At 56.0% G+C, this 23,167-nt stretch overlaps 1 protein-coding gene across 1 annotated transcript; it reads right to left on the bottom strand.

The window, feature by feature from the left end:
• Window positions 1-134: 134 nt before the first annotated feature.
• PLCB2 (phospholipase C beta 2) lies at window positions 135-22,525 on the bottom strand. Its single transcript, XM_039232853.1, has 32 exons — window positions 22,194-22,525; window positions 18,998-19,075; window positions 18,266-18,334; window positions 17,486-17,626; window positions 17,268-17,347; window positions 17,130-17,183; window positions 16,961-17,036; window positions 14,414-14,514; window positions 14,118-14,284; window positions 13,870-14,016; window positions 13,533-13,690; window positions 13,175-13,257; window positions 12,820-12,904; window positions 12,082-12,244; window positions 11,853-11,959; window positions 11,629-11,725; window positions 10,879-10,963; window positions 10,613-10,737; window positions 9,936-10,090; window positions 9,245-9,409; window positions 8,599-8,698; window positions 7,942-8,046; window positions 7,684-7,778; window positions 7,493-7,568; window positions 7,214-7,279; window positions 6,877-7,099; window positions 6,611-6,776; window positions 6,423-6,499; window positions 6,237-6,332; window positions 5,672-5,729; window positions 4,943-5,029; window positions 135-4,595 (listed from the first exon to the last, which is right to left on the bottom strand). Exons 1-32 carry the CDS (start codon window positions 22,275-22,277, stop codon window positions 4,392-4,394), a joined length of 3,573 nt encoding a protein of 1,190 aa, XP_039088784.1. The 5' UTR covers window positions 22,278-22,525; the 3' UTR covers window positions 135-4,391.
• Between the last annotated feature and the right edge of the window lie 642 nt (window positions 22,526-23,167).

Raw genomic sequence — 23,167 nt, forward strand, 5'->3', positions numbered from 1 at the left:
CCGAGGTGCTCAGGCCTCTGTTGAGGGGAGTCCGGGCTCCTCAGTGCTCCGTGGGGCGGAGGGAGGGTTGGTTGGGAGGGTAGGTGTGTAGGGGAGGCAGGAATGAATGTTTGTAACGTATGAAGAGAATCAAGTATCATCTACAGAATTTACTGAGACTTTTCATGAGCCAAGTATTGTGTTCTCAGCTGCGGGGAAATACAGAAGCAAAGTTCAGTTCTGGATAGAAGAGACCTTCCTTCCCAAGCAGGAAGACAGGACCGGGACAAAAAAGTAGAGGCTATCGTCCTAGGGCTCAATACATTGGTTAAATACAAAACGGAGACAGTGCTCAGAGGAAAAGGCAAAGTTGTGGGGAAGAGAGGTAGTCTCCCAGGGAAGTCTGGAGACAGGACTTCGGAGGTGCTCTTCAAGCATGTGGGGGATCTGACTGCTAGGAAATTAAGAAGACATTCCAGACAGGGTTATTGAGGCCAGGCCAGGAAGTGAGAAAAACACCTGTAGGGGACAGTATTGAGGACTGCTTTACTGAGAACCTTCCTATAGAAGACAGGAAATTAAGGGAATAATAAAGATGTCCTGAACCTGGGCAGAGCATGGATAGTATGCTTTGCAGCATAAGCAAGGAGACGATTTGCCCTTCTGGAAAGAAGACAGTGGGCCCAGATGGGTGAGTGGCAAAGTGCACACTGGGCTCTGCACTCCAGGCTTCTTGCCTTTCTCCAGCTCCTAGGCTTCAGGGAGGCTCACCTGGCATTCTGAGCCCAGCTACGGGGCAAGGGCTCCCGCATCCCTCTCTTCCGGGGGGCGGTGCATGTGATGTATATCTGTATATATTGTCAAGCTCCCACTCCTTCTCTTTTCTCATTGTTTAATTGCCCTGCTCTGACCCTTTTCTCTCCTGGTGTCACAAAAAGGGCACAGCATTTGACATCGGAGTTAAGTCACAGCTAGAAGGCATTTACTAGCAGTGTGGCTCCAGGCCCGCATTGTCTTATCTGCAAAATGAAGTCGACAATACGACAATACTAGCCCTGCCTACGTCTGGCAAGATCAAGCTAGAGAGTGTCAGGGAAAAAGCTACACGGTTCTTCAGAGCATAGAAAGCCCAATCTCACCCGCCCCAGACATGGGGGCCCCTCCTGGGGTGACGGGACCCCTCCTGGGGTGTCACCTCGGGGTGAGTATAGACGCTCCAACCCCAGTGGGGGTGCAGGAAAGCTCTCGCCCCCCTCAGCAGAAGAAAGGCTTTCCTTCCCTTCATGACTCAATTTCCCTTTTTGCAGCATAAGGGAAATTGCTTTCTTCCATCCTTTCTGTTTCTAGAGTCAGGGAAGGAGCTACCTCTGGAGTCTGCAGGTGGTGGGCCACCTGACCAGCCAGGTAGTGACACACCCCAGGTAGAGGAGAGAAGCAGCGGGAACATGGAATGAGTACATGCTCTGTCCTAAAGAACCACGGCCCCCTCCTCCCTGGGGCTTCTGCCTCTTTTCCTGGGGGTGGATGGAGATAGTTCCCGGGAGGCACCGGAGCTGGAACTTCCTGTTGGGGCCTCAACCATGGCTTGGCAGACGGTGCCACGCTGGCTATTCTTTAGAAGGAGCAGCCAGTGCATTTGCCCCGTCTGGGCATCACCACGTTAGCCAGACCTGTGGCGGGTCCCAGGCCCTGGAGCCCTAGATCTGACTTTTCTGTAGGCTCAGTATGTTCTGAGCAGAAAAGAAACAGAAAAAAAAAAAGCTGAGACTATGCTGCAGAGCACAGAGGCCCCAACAGCCGGAATTAGAAGCTGTCGCTTAGGGAGCTGAAGGCTGACAAGAGATGGAGCTGAGGCAGGGAGCAGGCAGGCACTCCACACTCCCTTCCCCTCCCCTTCAACTGCTGAGCCTCTCCCCGGGGCAGGTCCCAGGCTGGCAAAAGAGCTTCCTCCCAGAGGCACTAAGCTCTGGTCTGCAGTCTGTCATTCTGTCTGCAGCCAGCCCCCCTCCCAGACCCTTTTCTTTCCCTCTCAAGTGTCACCAGCCCCCTCGCGCTGTCACGTTGCACCAGCTCAGCAGGGTTGGGCCTGGTGGCACATGCCTGGGAGATCCAGAGAGCTGGGGAGGGGGGAGGTGGGGTGAGTCAGCAGGGGACTCTGGTATCTGAGTCAGCAATGGGACTGGGAAGGGGGTAGGGACCCTTCACTTCATGTAAAAGGTGAAACTGAGGCATGATGAATGGGCAGGGACCCTTGCCCCAGCCCCACAGATATATAGCAGGAATTCACCTGCTCAGGGCCCTGAGGGAGGGCAACAAGCCCTCCTCGGCACATCCCCTACAGCCAGAGATTAATTCATCTCCAGGGCCCAAAGACTATGGCATTTTCCTCCGGGGCACCTGGCCCTTTTTCCAGAGGACAGGAAGCTGGGAGGTGGGTATCTGGGCCTTGGCCCCCAACCTGCTGTGCAGAGGCCTCTCCCAGAGGCAGGGTTGCATTTCCTTCCCCATCCCTGGGCTTCCCAGCTCCACACTGGGAAGCTCAGAAACTCTGCCAGGTCTGGCTTCTCCTTCCCCGCCACAGTCATGGGCAAAAACCAGGGCCTGCCCAGGGGGCTCTCTTTGGCACTGGCTCTGGCTTAGGCCCACGTGCCTGGGTCAGTGAGTTCCTCTAGCCTGGATCCACATCCCTACACAGTTCTACCCCAGGGCTGGCGGGGAAATGGGGCAGCTGAGTGCCCAGCAGGAGAGCTAAAGACAGGGCACTGCTCGGGGTACAGGTGTTCCACCCTTGGCTGTATCCAGTGTGTATGCAAGCTGGACGCGTCCATGACAGGCCTTACTGCTGTGAATGGGCAGGACCCCTAGTCTCAACCTGCAACCAGGGAATGCTAGGATCCCAGAGGTCAGGCCCCCAGAGGGATGGAGGGCGGTGGTGGTGGCTCTGTTTATTTTCCGAAGGCACAGGTGCTCAGAGCTAATGGCATTTGTTGTAACTCTCTGATAAGAAAACAAGCTCTTCCTAGAATCAATCCCCACCTGGCTTCTCCCATTTGGGATTTGGATCATGCCACAGAGGCAGTGAACAACTGCCCACAAGCCCTGGTTGAGTGAGTGCTGGATTCAACCATAACTACGACAGCGGCCTAAAAATGTGACCACTCTAAGTCTGCCTAAAGGGGCCCAGGTGGCCTGGAGGTTCACAGCTCCCCCAAGAGGGTGGGGGGCACCTTTGCAATAGGCTCTTCTGCCTCACACCCTGAGGGTGGAGACAAGGAAGGGCCACATGGGGGAGGAGTGGGTGGAGAAAAGGAGTGACCTCATTTTCCAGTGGTTGTGGCATCAGAGCTGGCCAAGGGGAAGTGAATCCCCTTCACTCCCAGAGGCAGGGCCATCCCATTCCACTGGGCTCTGGAAGGGACTTCATCCTGGGGTTCAGCTCCCAAAGGTTGCCCCTCCCCAATCCCACCAGGCTGTTTCATTTCAGGAGCAACTGGGCCCCTGCCTCCCATTTCGTAGCAGTAGAACAGAGGCCATACTTAGGCAAGAAATACTGGGACAGGGTTCTCTTTAGTAGCAGTAAGAAGGGGAAAAATAAATAAATCTATGTAAAGTCAGGAGAGAAAACAATGCTGACCTTGTCAGGCAGCCTGAAGAGGGTGCATACTAGGAAATAACCCCCTCCCCCACCCCAGGGCTAGGAGAGTGTCCCAAAGGCCTTCCTTGGCCCCTCCCTACTAACCAGAGGCCCAGTGTCTCAGAAACCAGACATCTGAGGCAGCTTTTCCATGTCAGCCTCCCATCCCCCACAGGCAGGAGGCCAGGGAAGGGGCCTCAGCCTGGGATCCTGGAAGCAGCTGTCCCCAGGGAGCTTGGAGGTAGTGCCAGGCTCCATATCAGGGAGCTGACAGGAGGCCAATTCAGGACAGGTCTGAGATGGGGCCTCGCGGCAGGAGGGTTTGGAGTGTGGTCCTGCTTGAACTAGAGGCACTAGAGTGGAGGTTCCAGGTGGCCAGGCCTAACCCTTCAGGGGAGAACAGTGAGTCCAGGGTGGGACACCACTGGTTGCACACTAGGGAAGGTAGAGGGGGGCTGGGACCCCACTTCCTGCCTCCCAGTCCATATTCTTTTGCCCTCAACGAATCCATGACACTCACTCAGAGGAAGGGATGAAGGATGAAGAGCAGGAAGTCAGATTGGAGAGGGCCTCTAAAGCCCAGACGGGTCCCCTGCCCTGGCAGTACCAGGTTCCTGCCTCCTCCTCTAGCCCCGCTGTTGAGGAGGGGACTCCAGAGTCCAAGGGAGCCAGAGATTCCCACAGCCTTAGAATGAGGGGGCCTTTCCTCCTGGGGGATAGAGCCACATCCCCGAGAAGAGTGAATGCCCTTACAGAATGTTCCATTGGGACGGGGGCGTCAGAGGCGGCTCTCCTGGGCATTTGCCTTGCCTATGAGTGGGTCCTGCTCACACAGCTCCTTGAAGGCCCCACAAGACCTCTCGGGCTTCTCCTCGGCCTCAGAGGGGAGGCCTTCCCTGAGGCAGGCCCTCACTGACTCCTTCACCTCGGTCTCCAGGCCCTTCATCCTGGCCTCGTACTCTGCCAGTGCCTCCTGCTGGAACTGTGGGGACAGCAGAGACCACCGCCTGTCTCAGAAGGGGCCAACCGCCCACTCTCCCTCCCCTGAACAGTCAACCGAGGAGATGCCCAGTCTGCTCAGAGCTCCCAGGAGACTGGGAGGTGGAGGGTAGTGGAGACCATCAGGGAGCCTCTCAGGGGAGGGAGTGCCAACCAGGCAAAGAGACCTGTAGAACTACCTCCTCTTAAAGGGCCCCAGGACCCGGTGGGAACCAGGGCCTGTGGTCCACCAGTGAGGGCTGAGTCCCCTTCCCCTCACCCCGTCCCCCGACTGGCAGCTCCCTGGGGCAGGCCAACTCTGCTGGTGGCCAGGGCAGTGGTCCCTGTCACCTGCTTTTCCATCTCCCGGATCTGCTCCAGGCAAGCTGCCTGCTTCTCCTCCAGCTTCTCCTGGTGCTTCTCCAGGTTCTCTGTCATCTGGGTGGGAGAGAGAGGCAGGGGATCAGTACAGCACAGACAGGCAACCTGGCTTCGAATCCAGCTACAGTCCCAGTTAACCAGCTCTAAGACTTGGGACAAATGTGTCAGCCTTCAAACAGTCTTTAAATTTGGAAAATGAGTTGTCTGTCTCGCTGGATTGGGCAGAAGTAGGTGAGACACTGCTAGTAAAGTAGCTGCTTTAGAGCCGGGTATAAGGTCAGGACTTGGTAAATGGGAGCTCTGTAGTGTTGTTAGTGGTCCCAGCGGAACTTTAGGTCCATTCTCAGCAGGGTGTTCCTTCCTCCTCTGACTCCTTGGAGCCTCAGGAAGCCCCCCTCACTCCCGCACATCGCACATCGCATCCTCCCCAGGCCAGCTAGCCACTTATCATTTCCATTCAGGGAGCCTGGCCAGAGACAGATCCCTTTAGGCTGGTATGCCCCCCTCCAAAGGCCAGAACCCTGCAATAGCCTGGCAGCTCCTCCTCTTTACTGCCTCCTCCCATCCCGAGCTGCAGGGCCCCTCTGGACTGTGCATCTCCTAAAGGCAAAGTAAAAGGCCTGGGGCCACCCCTCCCTCCTTGTAGAGTGTGAGTGAGTGAGTGTGTATGTGTGTGTGAAGGACACAGCTCTTACACACCTGCTTGATGACTTGTACCACCTCCTGAATGTGAGAGTTGTTAATCTCTCTCTTCAGCCTGTTGGGGTGATCAGAGTTTAGGAGAGGGCAGGAGGCCCCTAGAAAGAGTCGAATGAGACCAGGTCTCTTCAGGGTATAGACAAAATGAAACCTCGGCCTTATAAGCAGAACCAGCCAAAGGGAGTAATCATGGGGACCCAAGGAGGACTCGAGGGGCAACTGGGAGCTCCAGAGGCTGTCTGAGGAAAGAGCTTTCTCACTAGAGTGCACCGTCCTCCAAGGTGTGCAGGGGGAAGCTACAGTCTCAAGGTTTCGCCTCCCTCTTTGTATGATTGGTTTTCCCTTAAATTCTCCTTTCTGCTCAGGGTGATGGCCTCTGGGTTTTGACTAAGGAGGATGCTCCAATCAGAGGTGACAGAAATGGGATTCACTTTCGAAAGCCAAAGGACAGGCACATCTCTGGGAAGCAAGTCAGGATCCACTTGCAGGGAGGCCCCTTCCCCCCTGGAGTGCCTTCTCAGACTCGCCCTGGAGTTTGAGCCCTGGGCCTCCCTCCAGGGCTCACCTTTCCTGAGCCATCTTGTCTGAGGTGACTTTGACCATGGCCTGGATCCGCTCTATCCTCTTGGCCTCCAGCTTCTTCTTCATCTCCTTGGTATCCCTGCGGAGAGACAAGCATCAGGAAGATGTCCTCAGGGGCCTGAGCCCTCCTGTGAGGGGAGCGTCACGCATGGGCGGGTGGCAATCCTACATCTCCAAGGTCTCCTTGAGGCTCTTCAGCTCCGAGGCCTGCTTCTCTCTAGCCAGCTCCAACATCTTGGCGATTTGCTGCGGGGCGAGGGGGGTGCAAGGATGGGCTTAGTTAGAGGAGCCCTTTGCTGTGCGGAGGTGGTGACGCGGGGGTGTCGGTTGGGTCGTGGCTCCCTCCAGTCCCGGCACCTCGGCCACGTGCTGCTCCTTGCGCTTCAGGATGCACTCGTACCGCTCCTCGCCCTGCTGCAGCAGCTCCAGCTCCAGCCGGTCCTTCAGCTCCCGCGCACGCGCGTCCGCGCCCTCGGGGCCCTCGCTCGGCGCGGCCCCGGCGGTCTCCTCGCCGGGCAGGGTCCTGTGGAGGCCACGTGGGGACAGGCCCTGAGCCCTCGGCCGCCCGCGCCCGCCGCCAGGGCCTCGGAGGCAGAGCCCGCCGCGGCCGCCGCCGCCCCTACCTCTTCTTGCGGGAACCCTTGCCCGCGCCGAGCCTGCGGCCTCCGCAGCCCCCCGGGCCCGGCGGCCCCAGCTCGGCCAGCTGCGCCGCGCCCCGCTGCAGCAGCTCCTCCCAGCGCCGCGCGCCGCGCCGCTCCAGCTCCCGCAGCTCCTTCTCGTGCCGCCTCTGCAGCTTCACGACGCCCTTCAGCTCCCGCAGCTCCTCTGGGCTGGCGGTCCGCGGCTCTGCGGGGGCCGGGATGAGGTGCGCCGCCTCCCAGAAGCCCCCCCCCTCCCCCCCGGAGCCTAGGACCCTCCCCGGGCTCGTTCCCAAGATCGCTCGGACTCAGCAGGCCTTACCCGCAGCTTCTTTCACGGCCTGCTCCCTGGCCCTGGCCCCGGCTGCTCCAAGAGCCACAGGGTGGGCTGGGGGGAGGAGGGGGAAAGTGGGAGGGTTAGTTCTGTAGGCTCCTCCTCCTTGGGGGCGTTATGGACCCCCTGTAGCGCACTTTCCTGGCGCTGAGGCTTCTGGCACAGTTCCCATCCAGGTGAAAGTCTGTTTTGGGGGGATGCGGTGGGTACCGCTGGAGAGGTCGAGGCCCTTCCAATCTGTGGGAGGGCCCTACCTGCAGTGCATACCTGCAGACCCGTTGCTCAGTGAGGCCAGCGCCCCATTGACGTGGCCGGTAGCTGGACTCCCAGGTGGGAAGGGTTTCTGTGTGGGGAGAGCAGATTAGCACCTACGTCTCTTGGTCTCTCAACCTAGGACCCTGCCCGCTCCTGCATCGTCCCTCCCAGAGGGCAAAGCTCCTGGACCAGGCAACACAGACCTCAGGCAGACCTCCTATGGCTTCCTTGAGCTTCACAGACTTCTTATCATGGGCACTGAAGAACTTGATGGGATTGGCAAGCGCCACAGTGAGATCTGCGTGCATACGGGCATCACGGGCTTGGTTTGGAGATGTCCCTGGAAGACTCCCCCATCCTCACCTACCCCAGGGTGCCCTGTCCTGCCCCACTCTGGAGGCTGGCTTGAGGAGGGGGAGGGGGAATGGATCCTGGCTCCCAACATACTAAGGGCCTCCTACCTGCCCAGGTGTCAGGTACATAGTCCTTCATCTCCAGGAAGACAAAAAGCGCAGGCATGGTCAGGGGCATGTTGCTCTCACTGTGCAGGCACAGATGGTGGTAGCCTGTTGGGCATGACAGGGTGGGCAGTAAGCCATGCTCTTTGACCCCAGCACTAGTCCCCCCCACCCCACCCCCAGTACCCTAGGAGCAGCTAGGTACACAAGACTTGTGGCCTTGGAGTCAGAGAGGCCAGAGCCTGAGTCTGATTCTGTACCATCCTGGTCGTGTGACCTTGAGCAGTTTAGTTTAAATCTCTGAGATTTTCCTCAGCTGTGAAATGGGGTGACTAGGGTCTCCCCACTTGGTTATTGTTAGGATTAAGTGAGAACGTGTTATAAGCCCTAACTCATTTTAAGTGTCCAATAAGTGTCAGCTACTTGGGAAATTGCCCCAGTAGTTCTAGAATATTACAGACATTGTGATAGGTGGGCAGAGGCCCCACCTCTGGCAGTTTCCTATTCTTGCCACACTCCTTAGGGCTGATAACATGAAGAGGGTTAGGTAAGGTCTACAGGGCCACCTCCCTGAAACAGCCCCACCCTCTGGACAGGCTCCTAATCCTGCCCTTGGTCCTCAGACTGGCTGGCAACAGCAAAGAAGGACTCCATCCTTACCAGAATTCAGGGCATTAATGGGGATGATGCGGTGTCCAAGAAATTTGTTGCCTTCCTCCATCACGGCCACCCTGAGGGAGGCCAGCTCAGGCATCAAGATCTAGGGAGAGTTCGAGACAGGACAAGCTAGGAAGTGGCCAAGCTATTCACCTCCCTAGCGTCAGAAGTCTTAGCGTCAGTGTGAGGACCTGGCAGGTGTTACCAGATTTGGTACACTCTAGGCCACACACATAGGCATCCTCTCAGCTCATGCCATGGCTGCTCCACACAGGGGAGAAGGACTGGGTATGCAGCCCAGGGCCCCGGGGTCCTGGTGGAGGCAGCCCTTGACAGCCTTGCCAATGAGCATCCAGTGGGAGCAAAACACCCTCACCATTCCGTGGCATTCTGTACCCTCGACCGGGAGTTCACCTTTCTACCTCTCATCCCAACATGAACACACACACACACACACACACACACACACAAACACACCTGCTCACAAATTTCTGTAACTGTGGATTTTGGACTCTTAAAAATCAGGAAGCCATGGGGTGAGGGGTGGAGAAGAGAGAGGATGAAGGAAGTCCCTTTGTTTAGTTCCTCTTTTCTATAAGTAGAGGCCAAGAAGTAGGGACAGACCCCAGCCCCTGCCCTAGATCCCCACCTTCTCAAAGACAAAGGGCTCCTCCTTCCAGACAGGATTGATAGAGTTGGCACTGGGTGACAGCTTGGTGCGAAAGCGCCTCTTGGGGTCCCCAGGAAGGCCAAACAGCTCCACTTCAACATAGGTGCGCACACTGCGTTCTGACAGGAACTGTCCAGAGATCACCTAGGGGTGGGGGCCCATGGGAGGCCGGTGTCAGCTCTCCCACCCAGGCTCTTCCCTAGTCCCTGGGGCCTCCAACTCCTGTGGCTGAAGCATCCTTTCTTGCATACTGCGCAGAGCCCCATTCAGCTGGGGCCGTGTGGCTCAAGGGTTATAGCTGAGCTCTTGGCGACCAGGGACTTCCCGCATTGAGGGAAGAAGTGTGGGCCTCCCCGCCTCCCTCCCCAGGCAAGGAAGGAACAGTGCCCTCCCCCAGGGCCTGGGGCTCCTGTGGACCCACTCTGCCTACTCTTCTCCCCTCCCCCACCGCAACCTCAGCCCTTCCCCTTGGTTTCCATGGGGACCAAGAGGCAGCCTCCAGTGCTGAGGAGGAGGCAGTTTCCAAGGCAACTTGCTACTGCACAAACTGGCTTGGGCTGAAGTTTTCAGGATATCAGAGGAGGGGGTTGGGAGTGGAGGAGTAGAGCTCCTGTGTCTTTCTCCTCAAGACCCCAGCCCTCCCGGCCACTTGTCCACCTCGGGGCCTTGCCGTAATGGAAAGTGTGGTGGCTACCACCACGTCGATGCGGTCCACTGAGAAGGGGTTGAACTGCTTGTCTGGCCGGCGCATGAACTCATGCTTGAGGAGGTAGCCACTCTGCCCATTGAACTCAAACAGCGCCATGTTCTGCTGCATGGGCAGGTCTGGGGGAACAAAGGCACTCGGTGAGGAAGGCCCAGCCCTGGGTCTGCACCCAGTCTCTGTTTCCTGCATTTCTCAGCCTCTGCCATCTTGTGGATAGGAGCATGGGTGGGCTGTGAGGATGAGGGTCTCTCATGACCCAGCCTGTTTCCTTGGGGCGTCTCATCTCTAAGGAAGCCTCCACAACCTGGAGTCCACAGGGACACGGCCACGACCAGACCACAAATCGCAATGGGAGTTGAGGCCGGAGAAGCAGGGGCCCATTCCGGCAGAGCAACCAGAACTCATGCCAGTGCCCTGGCGTCTTCACATACATACCCGTACATGAGCAACCTGTACACATAGGCATGAGCTAATGCATGTAGATCCCTAACTGCGCACAAACCTGCACGTGCTCCCATGGCCTGAACAAACATCAGGACCCTCGATCTTTTCTTAAGACCCCCCCTACCCACAGGAATGGGGTGAGGGTGGAAGAGGCAGGGAGCAGGGGAAGGTTCTCAGGGGCCTAGAAGTACCCTCACCCATCGTCTGGAAGTTGAGGGCAACCATCTGGCAACCGGCATTCCAGAACATCTGGGGCATGTAGTTGGAAGAGTCCATGCGGGTGCCCTTAGGGTAAATGCGGCTCATCTGGCGCTTGTTGTAGCTGCCTCAGAGTTTAGGAGCCCGTCCAAAGGCTGCACACACCAGGAGGACCCAACAGCTCCCTCTGGGAGCCCTGTCCCCCAGGCCCTCCCCGTCCCTCCACCCCAACCAGGGGCCCTGGCTATCGAGGCCTCAAGGATACTCCACAAATTGCACTGAGGCCTTGGAGAGCAGGTCATAAGCTTTGAGCTCTGTGAAGGAGGAGATGACATAACTTCGGTTCTTCTCTGTGTTGGAGAGAAAGGGCAGGGGGCCCATGTCAGGCTGTCCTCCTCCCTCCTTCCTCCCCTCCCTTTGGGTTAGCTCCCTCCAGCAGAGATCCCTCCAACCTAGCATTTCCACTGAGGTCCAAGGGCCTAGGGGGCTGAGCTGATGTGCAGATCTGTGTGGGGAACGGTGTGCCAGGGGGTAAAGGGTATATGTGGGAGACATGCCCAGGGATGGAGTATGTGCCACAGTCCTGCAGAGTGAGGGGTGCATGCCCTAGATGGCACAGGACCATGCTGTGATGTACCAACAGTGAGCACATGAATTCTGGCTGGACATGAGGGGTGGGGGCAGGGGTGGGCAGTATACACCAAGGACAAGCTAAGATGGCCTGTCCTAAGTGGCCTGCCTGTCACAGACACACTCCAGAGCATTTTGGTAGGTGCCAAGTTCCTCACTACAGTGCCAGGAAACCGGGAGCCACTGCTACTTAAACAAGCCCTTTGCCTGACTCCTCTGCTGGCTATTTATAGACAGGGCCCCCGAGTCCAAGGAAGGGGGGGGATCCTTCTTCCTCTTCCCCCTACCCAAGCTCTGCTGTCAGGATGCAATTCTTAAGGGCCTTCTCCTGAATCTAGCCTCATCTCCAGCTTATCACCTTCCCCCCACTTCTGCCCCCACTTACGGGCAGAAAACTCAAAGGAGATGAACTTGGTGGGTTGGATGTAATTCACTAGGCTGGACATCTCCTCATAAGCCGTCACCTCCAGGCCCGCTGTGCCCTAGGGAAGAGAGGGGAGGGTGGAGAAGGGGAGGGCAGGCACAGAACCCAGGGAAGTGGCCCCATGCCCGCACCTGAGGGCTCACAGTGGACACAGCAGAAGGGGCTCGGGGCTGCCCTCTACACACCTCATCCGACTGCATCTTCTTGATCTCTTCCTCATTTAGGCTTCCTGACTCCTCCTCCTCTTCCACCTCTTCCTCCTCCGGCTCTGTCCCTTCCTCACCAGCCCACACTGCCACATGCAGCTCCATCAGCACTGGGGCCTGGGGACCCCATACATCCCCTCCAGGCCCAGCCTCTGTCTCCCCCTCCAGATGCTCCCCCTGCCACATCCTTCCCCTTCCACCGACTCACCTGTGCCCTCACCCACAGAGGCATTGGGTGGGCATTCGCCCTCAGCCTCCTCACCCGGCTCCTTGCTGGGGCATGCTGGGCCAGAAAACTGGTTCTTTTTGTTCTTGATGAGGATCTTGCCTCGGAGATCCTCGGGGCTGGGCAGAGGGATGCCTGGTTTCAGCTGAGGGAGATGGGAGAGGGTGAGTACCATCTCCTCACCTTCTGAGAGCAGCCTCAGCTCCTCTGTACCAAGCTGCACTCCATCTACCCTGCCTGCTTCTCCAGCCTCGTGTCCCACCATATTCTGTCATGTACTGTGCTCCCGTCTGACCCAGCTTACCTGGTTCCTCAGACAACACTCTTCTCTCCCAGCTGCCTATATAATCTTTCCCACTGTCACCAAAATCATCCACTTTCCCTCTCAGATTTCAGTTTAGCCATCCCTTCCTCCAGGAAGACTTCCCTGATCCCCAAGTACTCCCACAGCAGCCCCTGGGTGTGATGGCTTGGTTACTTATCTATCTCCCCCACTAAAGGGTAAGCAACCTGAGGGCTGAAACTGTGTCTTTGTCACTTGCATAGCCCCAAAGCCCAGCATGGTGCCTGACCTATGGTAGATGATAAGATCCTGGCCCCACAATCCTACCAGAGAAACCCCAACATCCTCTGGGGACATCTGCCCCCTTAACCTGGCCCTGCCCCTGCCCTGGGCCCCCAGCCCCCCAGCCCAGATGCCCCACAGCAAAGTCCACTCACTGGGAACTTTTCCAGGGGCTCTGTGAGTAGCATGTCCCCAAACATCGTTCGACAATACTCAGCCATCTTGGCCTGTTGGCGGGGTCTGCAGGGAGCAGAAGTGGGGTAGGTTTCAGCAGCTCTACCCCCATCTTGTCCATCCTTCTGGGCCCCTGACCTGGCTTATCAGGGGCACAGGAGGTCAGGAAGGCAGGGACAGGAAGGCAGGAGAGCCTGGGGTCCCAAGGAACTTGTGTTGAAACCCAAGAGAGAGCTGGAGGGCATGGCTAGAGGTGGGGGACAGTTGGGGCAGGGCAGCTACAGGCAGGAGATGGGGACAGGAGAGGGAATGAGGCTGAACAGGTCTGATACGTACGAGTCCACATGGTTTTCAAATGACAGGATGACAGGATAGGAGGAGGTCTTAAAGGCACTTTCTGCAATGGCTTCAATTGCTTCCTGGAGGAGAAGGGGGCCCCGTCGAATGGAGGTCAGTGCTCCAGGCCCCCCACCCCCGGCGACACCCTTCCCCATTCCCCAGTTTCAGGACACACAAAGAACTGGAGGGCCACCGCTGGTCCTGTCTCCTCTGGTCCTCTCTGGTCCCTTCACTGGCTGAGGCCTCCCAGCCCTCCCTCATTTCAGCTGCACCCACTCCCCCACCCCCAGAGAACTTATGGCCCAGGGCCCTCCCCTAGGGCCGGTGCCTCCAGCTTCCTCATGCTAAGTCTGACCTTGAAATAGATGTCTGTGGTCATAGTAAAGCCATGGGTGATGATGGGCTCCTCGTCAGGGGGCCTGCCCTTCCAGCAGTCCAGCTCCACGCAGCGACAGCCAGCCAGCAGCACCTGGCGGTACATCTCGGCCGAGGAAAGGCCAGAGAACTGGCCAGCTGTGCCAGAGCAAAAGGAGGAGGCGGGGGCTTCACCAGAGGCCGGTTCAGCTCACCCCAGCCCTCTCCAACACAGTCTGTCCTTTTGCATCCCGTGGGCAATCCCTGCAAGGGACGGATTAGGGGAACAGGAGCAGCCCTCATAAAAGGAGAGGTCGCAATGAGGTCACCCTGGTCACCTGTCAGGTAGGTGTTGTGCGAGGAGTTGATGAAGTAATGGTTGAGTGGCTGGGTCATGTCTTGGTGGAGTAGCAGCTTGTCCTGGGCCAGCACACTGTTCTCGGGCCCACAGAGAAACCACACCATGCCCTCAGGAGACAGCTGGCCTGGGGGGGCGGGGGCGGTGCAAGAGAGAGCTGTCAGGGCTGCAGCCCGGCTGCCAGAGTGGGTCAGGCCCACGGGGTGGAGGGGCTCCCTCAGTCCTCACCCCTCTGCACGTTGATTGCACTGGGCTCGTACTTGTCGATGAGGCCCCGCACTTGGTCAGGCCGCGCCGGCGGATGGAGCAGAGAGTTGAGGCGGGAGTCCCTCTGTTTCTGGTTGATGAATTTGGTCAGGTGCTCCTTGGTCATGTAGGGTTTGGCCTTGGCATGGCTGCAGGTCAGAGAGGTCAATAGACACGAACCACTGCCTACTGCAGAGAAGCCACCTAATTCCCAGCATGGCAAGTGGGATTTTAGCCACCACCCCTTCCCCATGCCCAGCCCAGCTAAGGAAGCTCACTAGGAAGTGAAGATCTCATCTATTTCTGGCCGAGGACAGAGGCTCATGAGGAAGCTCTTGTAGACGGATTCTGGGAAGTCCTCAGGATTGATGGCATCGTTCTGGGGGGATAGTCACCTGATCATTCCCGTCCCACCTTCTCAGTGCTAAGAACCACAGACAAGGCCCAGCCCTGCACAAGGGGGCCTGTCAAACAGAGGGCTCAGGGCAGGCAGAGCAGCATCGGTACGCCGCCAAGGACCTGCTTCTCAAGGCGCGGGTTGCTGAGCAGAGAGCACGCTTAGCTGGTTTGCCTTGCCCCTGAACTTGGACACCGATTAGTCCCTTGGCTGTGGCAGGATCAGAAGTAAGGGATGACCAGAGCAGGGAGGAAAAGAGGTTAGGAGCAAGTGGTGCTGCTGCCAGAGCAGTGGGCTGTCTTTTTTTTTTATGTGGAGGACAAATTTTCCAAAAGATGCAACTTGAATGAAAACTGTGCACCGAACAGCAGAGCCCCCAAATGCACGAAGCAAAAACTGACAGAACTGAAAAGAGAAATAGATAATTCAACAGTAGTAGTTAGAGACACCAAAGAGCCCAAGGCACAACAACAAAAAAAGACAAACTGGACTTCATTCAAATTAAAAACTTGTGTGCTTCGAAGCATACCATCGAGAAAGTGAAAAAGTCCACAGAAAGGAGAAAATAATGGCACATCAAATGTCTAGTAAAGGGACAACTCAACAGTAAACAGACAAATAACCCAATGGAAAGACAGGCAGTAGATTTGAATAGACATTTCTTCAAAGAAGACATGCAAATGACCAGTAAACACATGAAAAGATGCTCAATCTCATTAGTCATTTGGGAAATGCAAATCAGAACCTCAATGGGATACCACTTCACTCCCACAGAATGACTAAAACTAAAAAGACACACAACAAGTCTCGGTGAGGAAACTGGAACCCTCATACGTTGCTGGTAGGATTGTAAAATGGTCAGTCACGTTGGAAAACAATTCGGCAGTTCTTCAAAATGTTAAATAGACAGTTGTTAAATAAATAGTTGACCCAACTATTCTACCTCTAGGTATAGAGAATTGAAGACACATGTCCGGGCAAAATCATGCACACGAATGTTCATAGCAGCATTATTTAAAATAGCCGAAAAGTGGAAACAACCCAGATGTCATCAACTAATGAATATACATAAGCCACATGTGGTCCCTCCAAACTATGGGAAATTACTCAGCGGTAAAAGGGAATGAAGTACTGATACATGCTACAACATGGAAGAACCTTGAAACCCTTATGCTAAATGATTGAAGCCCAACACCAAAGGACACATATTGTATGATTCCATTTACATGAAATGTCCAGATTAGGCAACTTTATAGAAGTAGAAACTGAAAGTAGACTAGTGGTGTCCAGGGATTCTGTGCCTTTGCCTTCCATCCCAGAAAAACCCATTCGATGTCTTCTAGGATCATACTAGAAGGCCAACATCAGTCTCAGTTTGGAGAAGAGGGTCTGAACAAGAGAGCCAGACCATATCTGCCTAAGCCTGGATCTTGGACCCATCAGCTCCAAGCAAAGATGGGTCAGTGGGTCCTAGTGGGACACAAGGAGAGCTGACAAAGGAGCACTTAGCCAAGGTGGGAGCTCAGGAGGCAGAACAGCAGAGTGGATGTGCAGCAAGCAGTACCGGCTGCAGGGCCCACCACAGGAGCCCATTCCCACCCTCTCTTTAACCCGGTGCTTGCATTCCTATGACTGACTCCCTCAAGGGGTCACTAGCTGTGACTGGAGGGGGAGTAGTCTTCCTGGAACCCATGTGGACAGGTGATTGATAAGGTCTTAGTTTTATTTTATAACAACAATTTCTTGTTGGGGCAGTGCCCCTCATGGGCACAGGGGACTGAGATCCACTCCCCTAGCCAGGCATGAACACTGGGCTCCGGCTGCATCTGCCCAGAGGACTCCTTTTTGCAATCCACATAAGGCCCCTCATAGGGTGACCCTGCGCACAACTTGTAATTTAACATCATTTAACCGGAAGGTGAAAAAATGTTCTCCTGCGTTAAGCTAAAGGCTGTGTCCTGGCAGCTTCAATGCTTGGTCTGTTCCCCTTCCCACACTCTGCACAACTAGCCCCTTCCCCACATTTCAACCCCTGCAAATTGCCCCATCCCTGCTGACCTTATCTCCCTCTTCTAGATGAGAACATTCCCTCTCGACTTTCATTGCAAGGCTAGAATGGGGATGCACCCACCTTGGCTACTTGCCCTGAACACAGTCACCACCCACTGCCCACACAGCCAGCCACCCAGGAGTAGGCAGTGTAGACCAACCTGCTCTGGACCCAGGCACCTCATCCCCATTGCCCAGGTCCTGTCTCTGTGCCTAGTATCAGAACCCGGTGCTTGAAGGTTAACTGGCTTTGGGGGCTGTTGGCCGGGCTGTGTTCTCACCCCTGCCTTTGCCGCCCTGACCGGGCCTGGCCATATTGGACTCTTGTCACAGCCAGCTCAGCTGAGAGGGGGTGGGCTGGGACGGGGGAACCACTCACCTTGCCTTTGGGGAGGTGGCAGGCACTGAGGGCAGCTTCCACCCGCTTGCGGTCAGCAGGAAACATCTGGAAAAAACTGAAGGAGCAGAGAAAGGCACCAGGCAAAGAGAGGGGTCAGACCTGGAGAGAAGCTGGGTGGAAGTGTGGGAAGAGAGTTGGGGAAACTCACTTCTTCACAGGAATCTTCCCCTCAGGATTGAGCTGCATCTTGAGCTTTACCAGGCTGGTGGGGCAGAAAGCAGCTCTTTAGGCCCTGGGGCTGGCACCTGTAACCCCGCACACCAAGGCTGGGCAGGCAGGCACTTACATTTTGTCCAGGAAGGTGCTGCGACAGGCATTGGCTGTCAGCGGGTGCTTGACGAGAGCCAGTACATCTTCAGCCCAGTTCTGCAGGACCCCAGGGCATGGCAGTCAGAACCCTGACCACACAGGTGCCCCCACCCCATGCAACCCAGGCCTGTCTCGCAGGAAGCCCAGGCTACCCCAGGTGCCCAGCCCCAGGTTAGATGTGCCCCCACCATGCACCTTGCCCACATTCTCCTTGTAGGAGACAAAGTTGTGGAAGGTGAGGTCCACCATGTCAGGGCCAGAAACCACAGTGAGCGTCTTTAGCAGGAAGTTGTTGTCAGGAAAGTCCATGTTGAAGACATCCCGGAGCTTCTGGCTCTGCAGCAGGCGGTGACACAGGATCAGAAGTATGCCCCCATCCCTGCCCACTGTGGCTCTCGCTGTCCCTCTCCCTCAGCACTTGAACTATGGCCACCTAGGGTGGAGTCCCATCCCCATCTGAGGAGCCATGGGCCCCAGCATCTTCCCATTCCCAACTCCAGGGGCTGGAGTGGAGATGGAGAACCCACAGGAAGAGATTAACCCAGCAGCAGGGCCTGGGAGTCCCATGTATTTTGTTTGCCACTTTTCATTTGAAGATGAATTCTTAAGTCCCAGTCTCAGGGAATCCAGCTTCCCACCAATCCCTTCCTCCAGTTTTCCTACTGGCGTTAGGCAAATAAATGTAGGCAAGCCAGATGGGGAGGGGGATGGGCACAAGCAATACCTCCCAGACAGTCCAGGGTGCTCTAGGGACAGGAACTGACCACACAGCATCTCTGTGTATGGTTCCCTGGTACCAAAGCTCTGGAAAGCTCAGAGCAGCCATGTCTCCCCCTCCACTCTGGGAGGAGGCCCTGCTGGCCAGCCTGGGAACTCTTCCCCTTGCTCCAGAGATTAGGCTTCCCACACCCACAGAGCTTGGCCCCATGGAGCTGGTGGCCACGCTGAGCCTGGGATGCCACTGGGCCCACCTACCTTGGGTATCTTGGCAAACTTCCCAAAGCGAGTATCCCTGATGCTGGTGATATCCAGAAATTCTATCTCCTGAAGAGTGCCCCAGTTAGGAGCAAAGAAGGGATGAGAACAAAAAGGTCAGTCAAGAATGAAGAGCAGAGGAGGGAATTTCCAACACCCCTTCACATCTTGGTCAATTGCCATCTGTAGATGCCCAAACTATCTGGGGTGCCCTGGACCCCAGCCTTCCCTTCCCACCAATCAGGTTTTCCCTACTCATGGGAGCCTCCTCTCTTCCTCTGTCCATTCCTTCCCAGGCCATTCAAGTTACTCAGGAGCTGTGCCCTGTGGTCTTGCCCGTACTATCCTGAACTCTCCCCATGTTCCCCTCCCTTCCCTCCATTCAGGTACAGAGACCCTACTTGATCTCTCTGAGCCCCAGTTTACCCAGAACCACAGGTAGAGAATCCACCTTCGGTGGCAGTTCTTTTTCCTTTCTCTCTGTCTCTCCAAGGGATGCCAAGTCTAGAACATGTTGGCCCAAAGCAGCCATGGTTGGACTGACTGCATTCTCCCTCCCAAAACAAATAGCCCCTGTCCGCAGGAAGCCCCAGAGCCCCCTCAGAGCCCCCCCTTCCAGGTCTTTCTATACTCCCTGAGCATTCACAACTCCATCCCTACATTATCAAAAGGCTGCTTCGACTCAACGCATCAGCAGGAGCTCAGGGCCATGGTAGGTAGGGGCTGCTTCACCTTACTCTGATATGTCCAATATAAGTAGTAGCCCTTGGGATCCACACGGAGGATAACCGGGGAGGCTATTGTAGTTTCCTGTAGACAGAAGTGGTAAAGGATGAGAAGGAAGGAAGGAAGGGAGGGAGAGAGGGAGGGAGGGAGGGAGGGAGGGAGGGAGGGAGGAAGGAAGGAAGGAAGGAAGGAAGGAAGGAAGGAAGGAAGGAAGGAAGGAAGGAAAGAAGGAAGGAAGGAAGAAAACAAAAGGCAGAAGGGGGTTAACTCTCTGCTCTGAGACTTCAGGCCAAGCTTCCCTGGCCCAGGCCAGGGGTTTCAGAGCTCACCGTCTTCCCTCCACAAACCACTCCCCGCCAATCCATCCAGCTGTCCCATAGACACCAAGTCCATTCCCACCTCCAAGCCTAAGAACCCAACCCTCCCCTGCCTGAAATACCTTCAAAGAGCACCCCAAGTCTCTCCTCTTCTGAAGTCTTCCCTGAAACATGCTATAACAGTGTGTGTGTGGTTCACACACCTACAAGCCCATCCAGAAAAATCCCCAAAGGCTTGTGGACTCCAGGGAAACAAGTCTGTGCTGTAGCATAAGCTGGGCCACAAGTCTATGTGCTAGCCCAGGAGTTTACTGCTCCGTGTTTGCTGAAGAACTGGTGAATGGCTCTAAATTTGTGTTCCAGTCACAGAGCACATAGGCTGTCTTACATTTTAATCATCTTCATATGCATATGCAGCAAGATAATAAAATTGAAGTTTCCAATAAGGCATGATAGTTGCTGTACACCAAATCACACCAAATGCAGAATTTACAAAGGAAATGGTCAAAACAAGGTTCTCGGGTCAGGGGTGGTTAGAGTATGGGGGAAAAAACACTTTGGGAGGGGACTAATTTTAGAGAAAGCTGTGTTGTGAGCTCTCTTCCCTTCCCTCCCAAAGGGAGGGTTGGGGGGAGTGCCTGGCCCCTCACTTTAAATCTAGTGAGGGGTTTCAACTGTACTTAGAAAGCGTTGGCCACTCCTGCAGTTGTGGGGCAAAGCAGACTGGGGTCTGACTCCTGTCCAGGAAATTGAATGTCAGAGGCATTGGGACGCTGGTTGTGCTAGATGGACCCAAACTTCAGAATCTGTTGGGGCAGTGAACACAAGAGTGTGTGCTGGGGTCCAGAGAAAGCCTATGGGAAAGAGGGGCAGAGTCCAAAACTACAGGCAACTGAAGGTGGTATCTGGATTCCAAGGGGCTGAGGAAGTAATTTTGAGTGACCTTCTGAAATATAGATGGCAGAAGTACCCTTACATAAGGGACCACCAGCTCAGCGGGTCTCCTCACTTTTAGGAGAATCCTCCAAAGTGTCCACTAGAGAAAGAATAAACCTAACATTCTTCCATGCTCAGAAAGCATGAGCCAACTGATGATAGCACCTGTTCATGAAGGACTTTGGCACCCCTCTCCCTCTTCTCTCCCTGCACCCCATAGTAGGGAGGGCTTGGTGGAAGATCAGGAAATCCTGCCTTTGCAGAGCATGTGTAGCCCACCTAAAACCATTCCTAGAAGGGGGAGGGCAGAAGATGTCATCCAAAGTAAGATGTGAGTTTTGAATTATAACTAGTTTCCGAAATAAGATTGAGTTTTATGAGAAGAAGTGACCATAGAATTGTCTGTTCCCCAAGAGCAAATGGAATGTCTTGTGACTGGCTGAGTTTCCTTCCGTGGGCAGGAGAAGTTTCTCCCACCAAATACATTGTCAAGGGACCATGGGAGGCAAAATTAAGTGGGGAGTTGATTACATCTTTTGCATTGTGCTCAACGAAGAACAGGACGCAACGTACTCAAGTCAGCGGTCAGTTGGGCTAAAGGCAGTCTGAACAGAGCCCTGTCTCACAGGTGCATGTGCTCCATGACTAGGCTTGGGAGAGTCCTGCTTGTGGAGGTCAGGATCCGAGGTCATGCCGTGCCCTGCCTCAGGGAAGGGAGTGGGGCAACCAGCTACAAGTGTAGCCAGTGGGGTTTCCAGGTACTGGCTTGCAGAGAAGGCCAGATAGTGTGTCCCCACCCCTAATGACCCTCTGCCCAGTCAAGTTACACACACTTCCCAGAGGAACCGAGAGAGGCCACTTCACTTTTCATTCTGAGCCACTTCCCCCATTCCACAGTCTCCTGGGACATGTCACCACCATGCCACATCCCCCACACCACTCCTAGGGAAGCAGAAAGCATCTAGCCAGGGGCCTCCTACCCATAGTCATGGCAACCAGATTATTCAGCCTGATGTAGAGCCGCGGGCTGCCTTAACTCACAGACCCAGGACCCCCTCATCCCACCAGTAAGGAGAACGAACCAGCCCTATGGGCCCCCCCCCCCCCCAACACACACCCCTGAGCCTTCCAGTTACCTTCCTGGGACCAGCCCACTGTGGTTTCAATACTGGGCCTACCAAACAGCCTCACGAAGGATCCCAAATTGTTCTTCTCACTGCCCAAGAGAATCCCTGGCCAGTCGCAACACATTTTCAGGGGCCAGGAAGACTAGAATCTGGGAAGCGGGCCCCAGCCTGGGAAGGCACAGACGGTGGAAACAACGATACAAGGCAAAGCAGTGGTTTCCCCCTTTCCTTGCAGACAGGGAGCCCGGCTGAAAACCCCCAGCAGAAGCAGAAGTCAATCAGTTCCCTCCCAGCAGAAGCCTCCAGTTCTCACTTAGGGTCCCCCCGCCTTGTGTGGCTGCCCCACAGCAGCTCAGGGAAGAGTGGGGCTCCCCTGAGCCAGGGCAGGACCAGATGGGGAGGAGCAAGAATGCTTCGGGCCCTGCCTCAGCTCTGGGGCACTTTCCTCCCACTGATGCTGAGACCGGGAACCACAAATCCTGCTTGTCTCAGGGGAGACAAGCAGGTCTATCCTTTGGGGAAGGACAGACCCAAACCCAAAGAAACTCTCTCCCGTGACCACCCAGGCAGCCCCTCCTTTTCTTACACCCGGAGACGGAGACGGAGCCCTCACCCAGTCAGTCCAGGGACAGATGCTCGGGGGCACACACGCTTAGCCCCAGGTTTGTTTATCCAGGCCGCAGTGTCAGCTGCCTGGCCAAACCACACAGGCGCCTGGTCCCCGCAGACATAAACCAACCCACCCACCCCAACAAGGTCCCTGACAACTGGGTTCCCACCACTCCAAGTGCCCCAGCAGCCCACGGCCCCTGCCCCACTCACATCATCCCATTTGATGAAGCGCTCCCCTTGGCTCAGATAAGCCTTCACCCTGGGAGGCAGCAGGACAGGGTTGAGCAGAGACATGCTGCTAAGCGTCCCACTTTGGAGAGGCTGGACAGGCACGCGTGGGTAGGAGGAGGGAAGGAAGGAAGGCCGGCGGGAGAGCCAGGCTGGGCTCACATGGCACCCGCCCTGAGTGGGTCCGGAAGTCTGGAGACTCTTATAGCCCACGGGCGGCAGCGGCTGGGGGCAGAGCTGAATGCTCTGGCCAGAGGCCCATCTGTCTTTTAAATCGGTCTCCTCCCCCGTGCCTTCCCTGGGGGGTTGTGGTCACTGCTCCTGCCCAGGGAGGTTAGGCTCCCCTCCACCAAGCCCCCGCCCTCACCCTGTGCCTCAGCACTTCCTGCACAGGGCTTCCTTCTCTGTGCTGTTCAGGACTGAGGGGCGGGTCCTCAGAACTGGTCACCTTGGAGCTGGGGGCCTCAGTCCCGGGAGTAATATCTGGTCAGATGCCGCTGAGGAGCTGGAGAAGGAACAATGTGGAGGCCCCTGGGGAGGCTGTTGTCCAAGCTGGGCCTGAGGAGAGGGTGTAAGGAGCTCCCCAGGGGAAGGGACCGCCACAGAGGTGGGCTCTAAAGCATAGGAGTCTCACCCCAAGGCTGAGGAGGCTAGGACCACCCTGGAGGCGGGAGTTGAGGCTGGGGTGGGGCCCAGCTGGGATTTGGTGTTTTGAATAAGCAAAGTTTGCTGAATGCCCCAGGCTCTTCTTTCTCAATGCTTCCTCCCATGAAAATGAGGTACAAGTGAGGCAATCAGGCCCCTCACAGGCCAAACATGCCTCCTCTTGGCCCTGTGGGCCTGGTACAAGTCTAGAATCCCCACAAACCAAACAGGACTCCACACACAGCAGCCCTTGTCACCAGCCTCCCCTGTGCTGTCTTGCCCAGCTCTCTGCTCTGTGCGCAGGGCCCGGG

Source organism: Hyaena hyaena, unplaced genomic scaffold (genome assembly GCF_003009895.1).
Source record: "Hyaena hyaena isolate Hyena2069 unplaced genomic scaffold, ASM300989v1 scaffold_70, whole genome shotgun sequence".
NCBI lineage: Eukaryota > Metazoa > Chordata > Mammalia > Carnivora > Hyaenidae > Hyaena > Hyaena hyaena.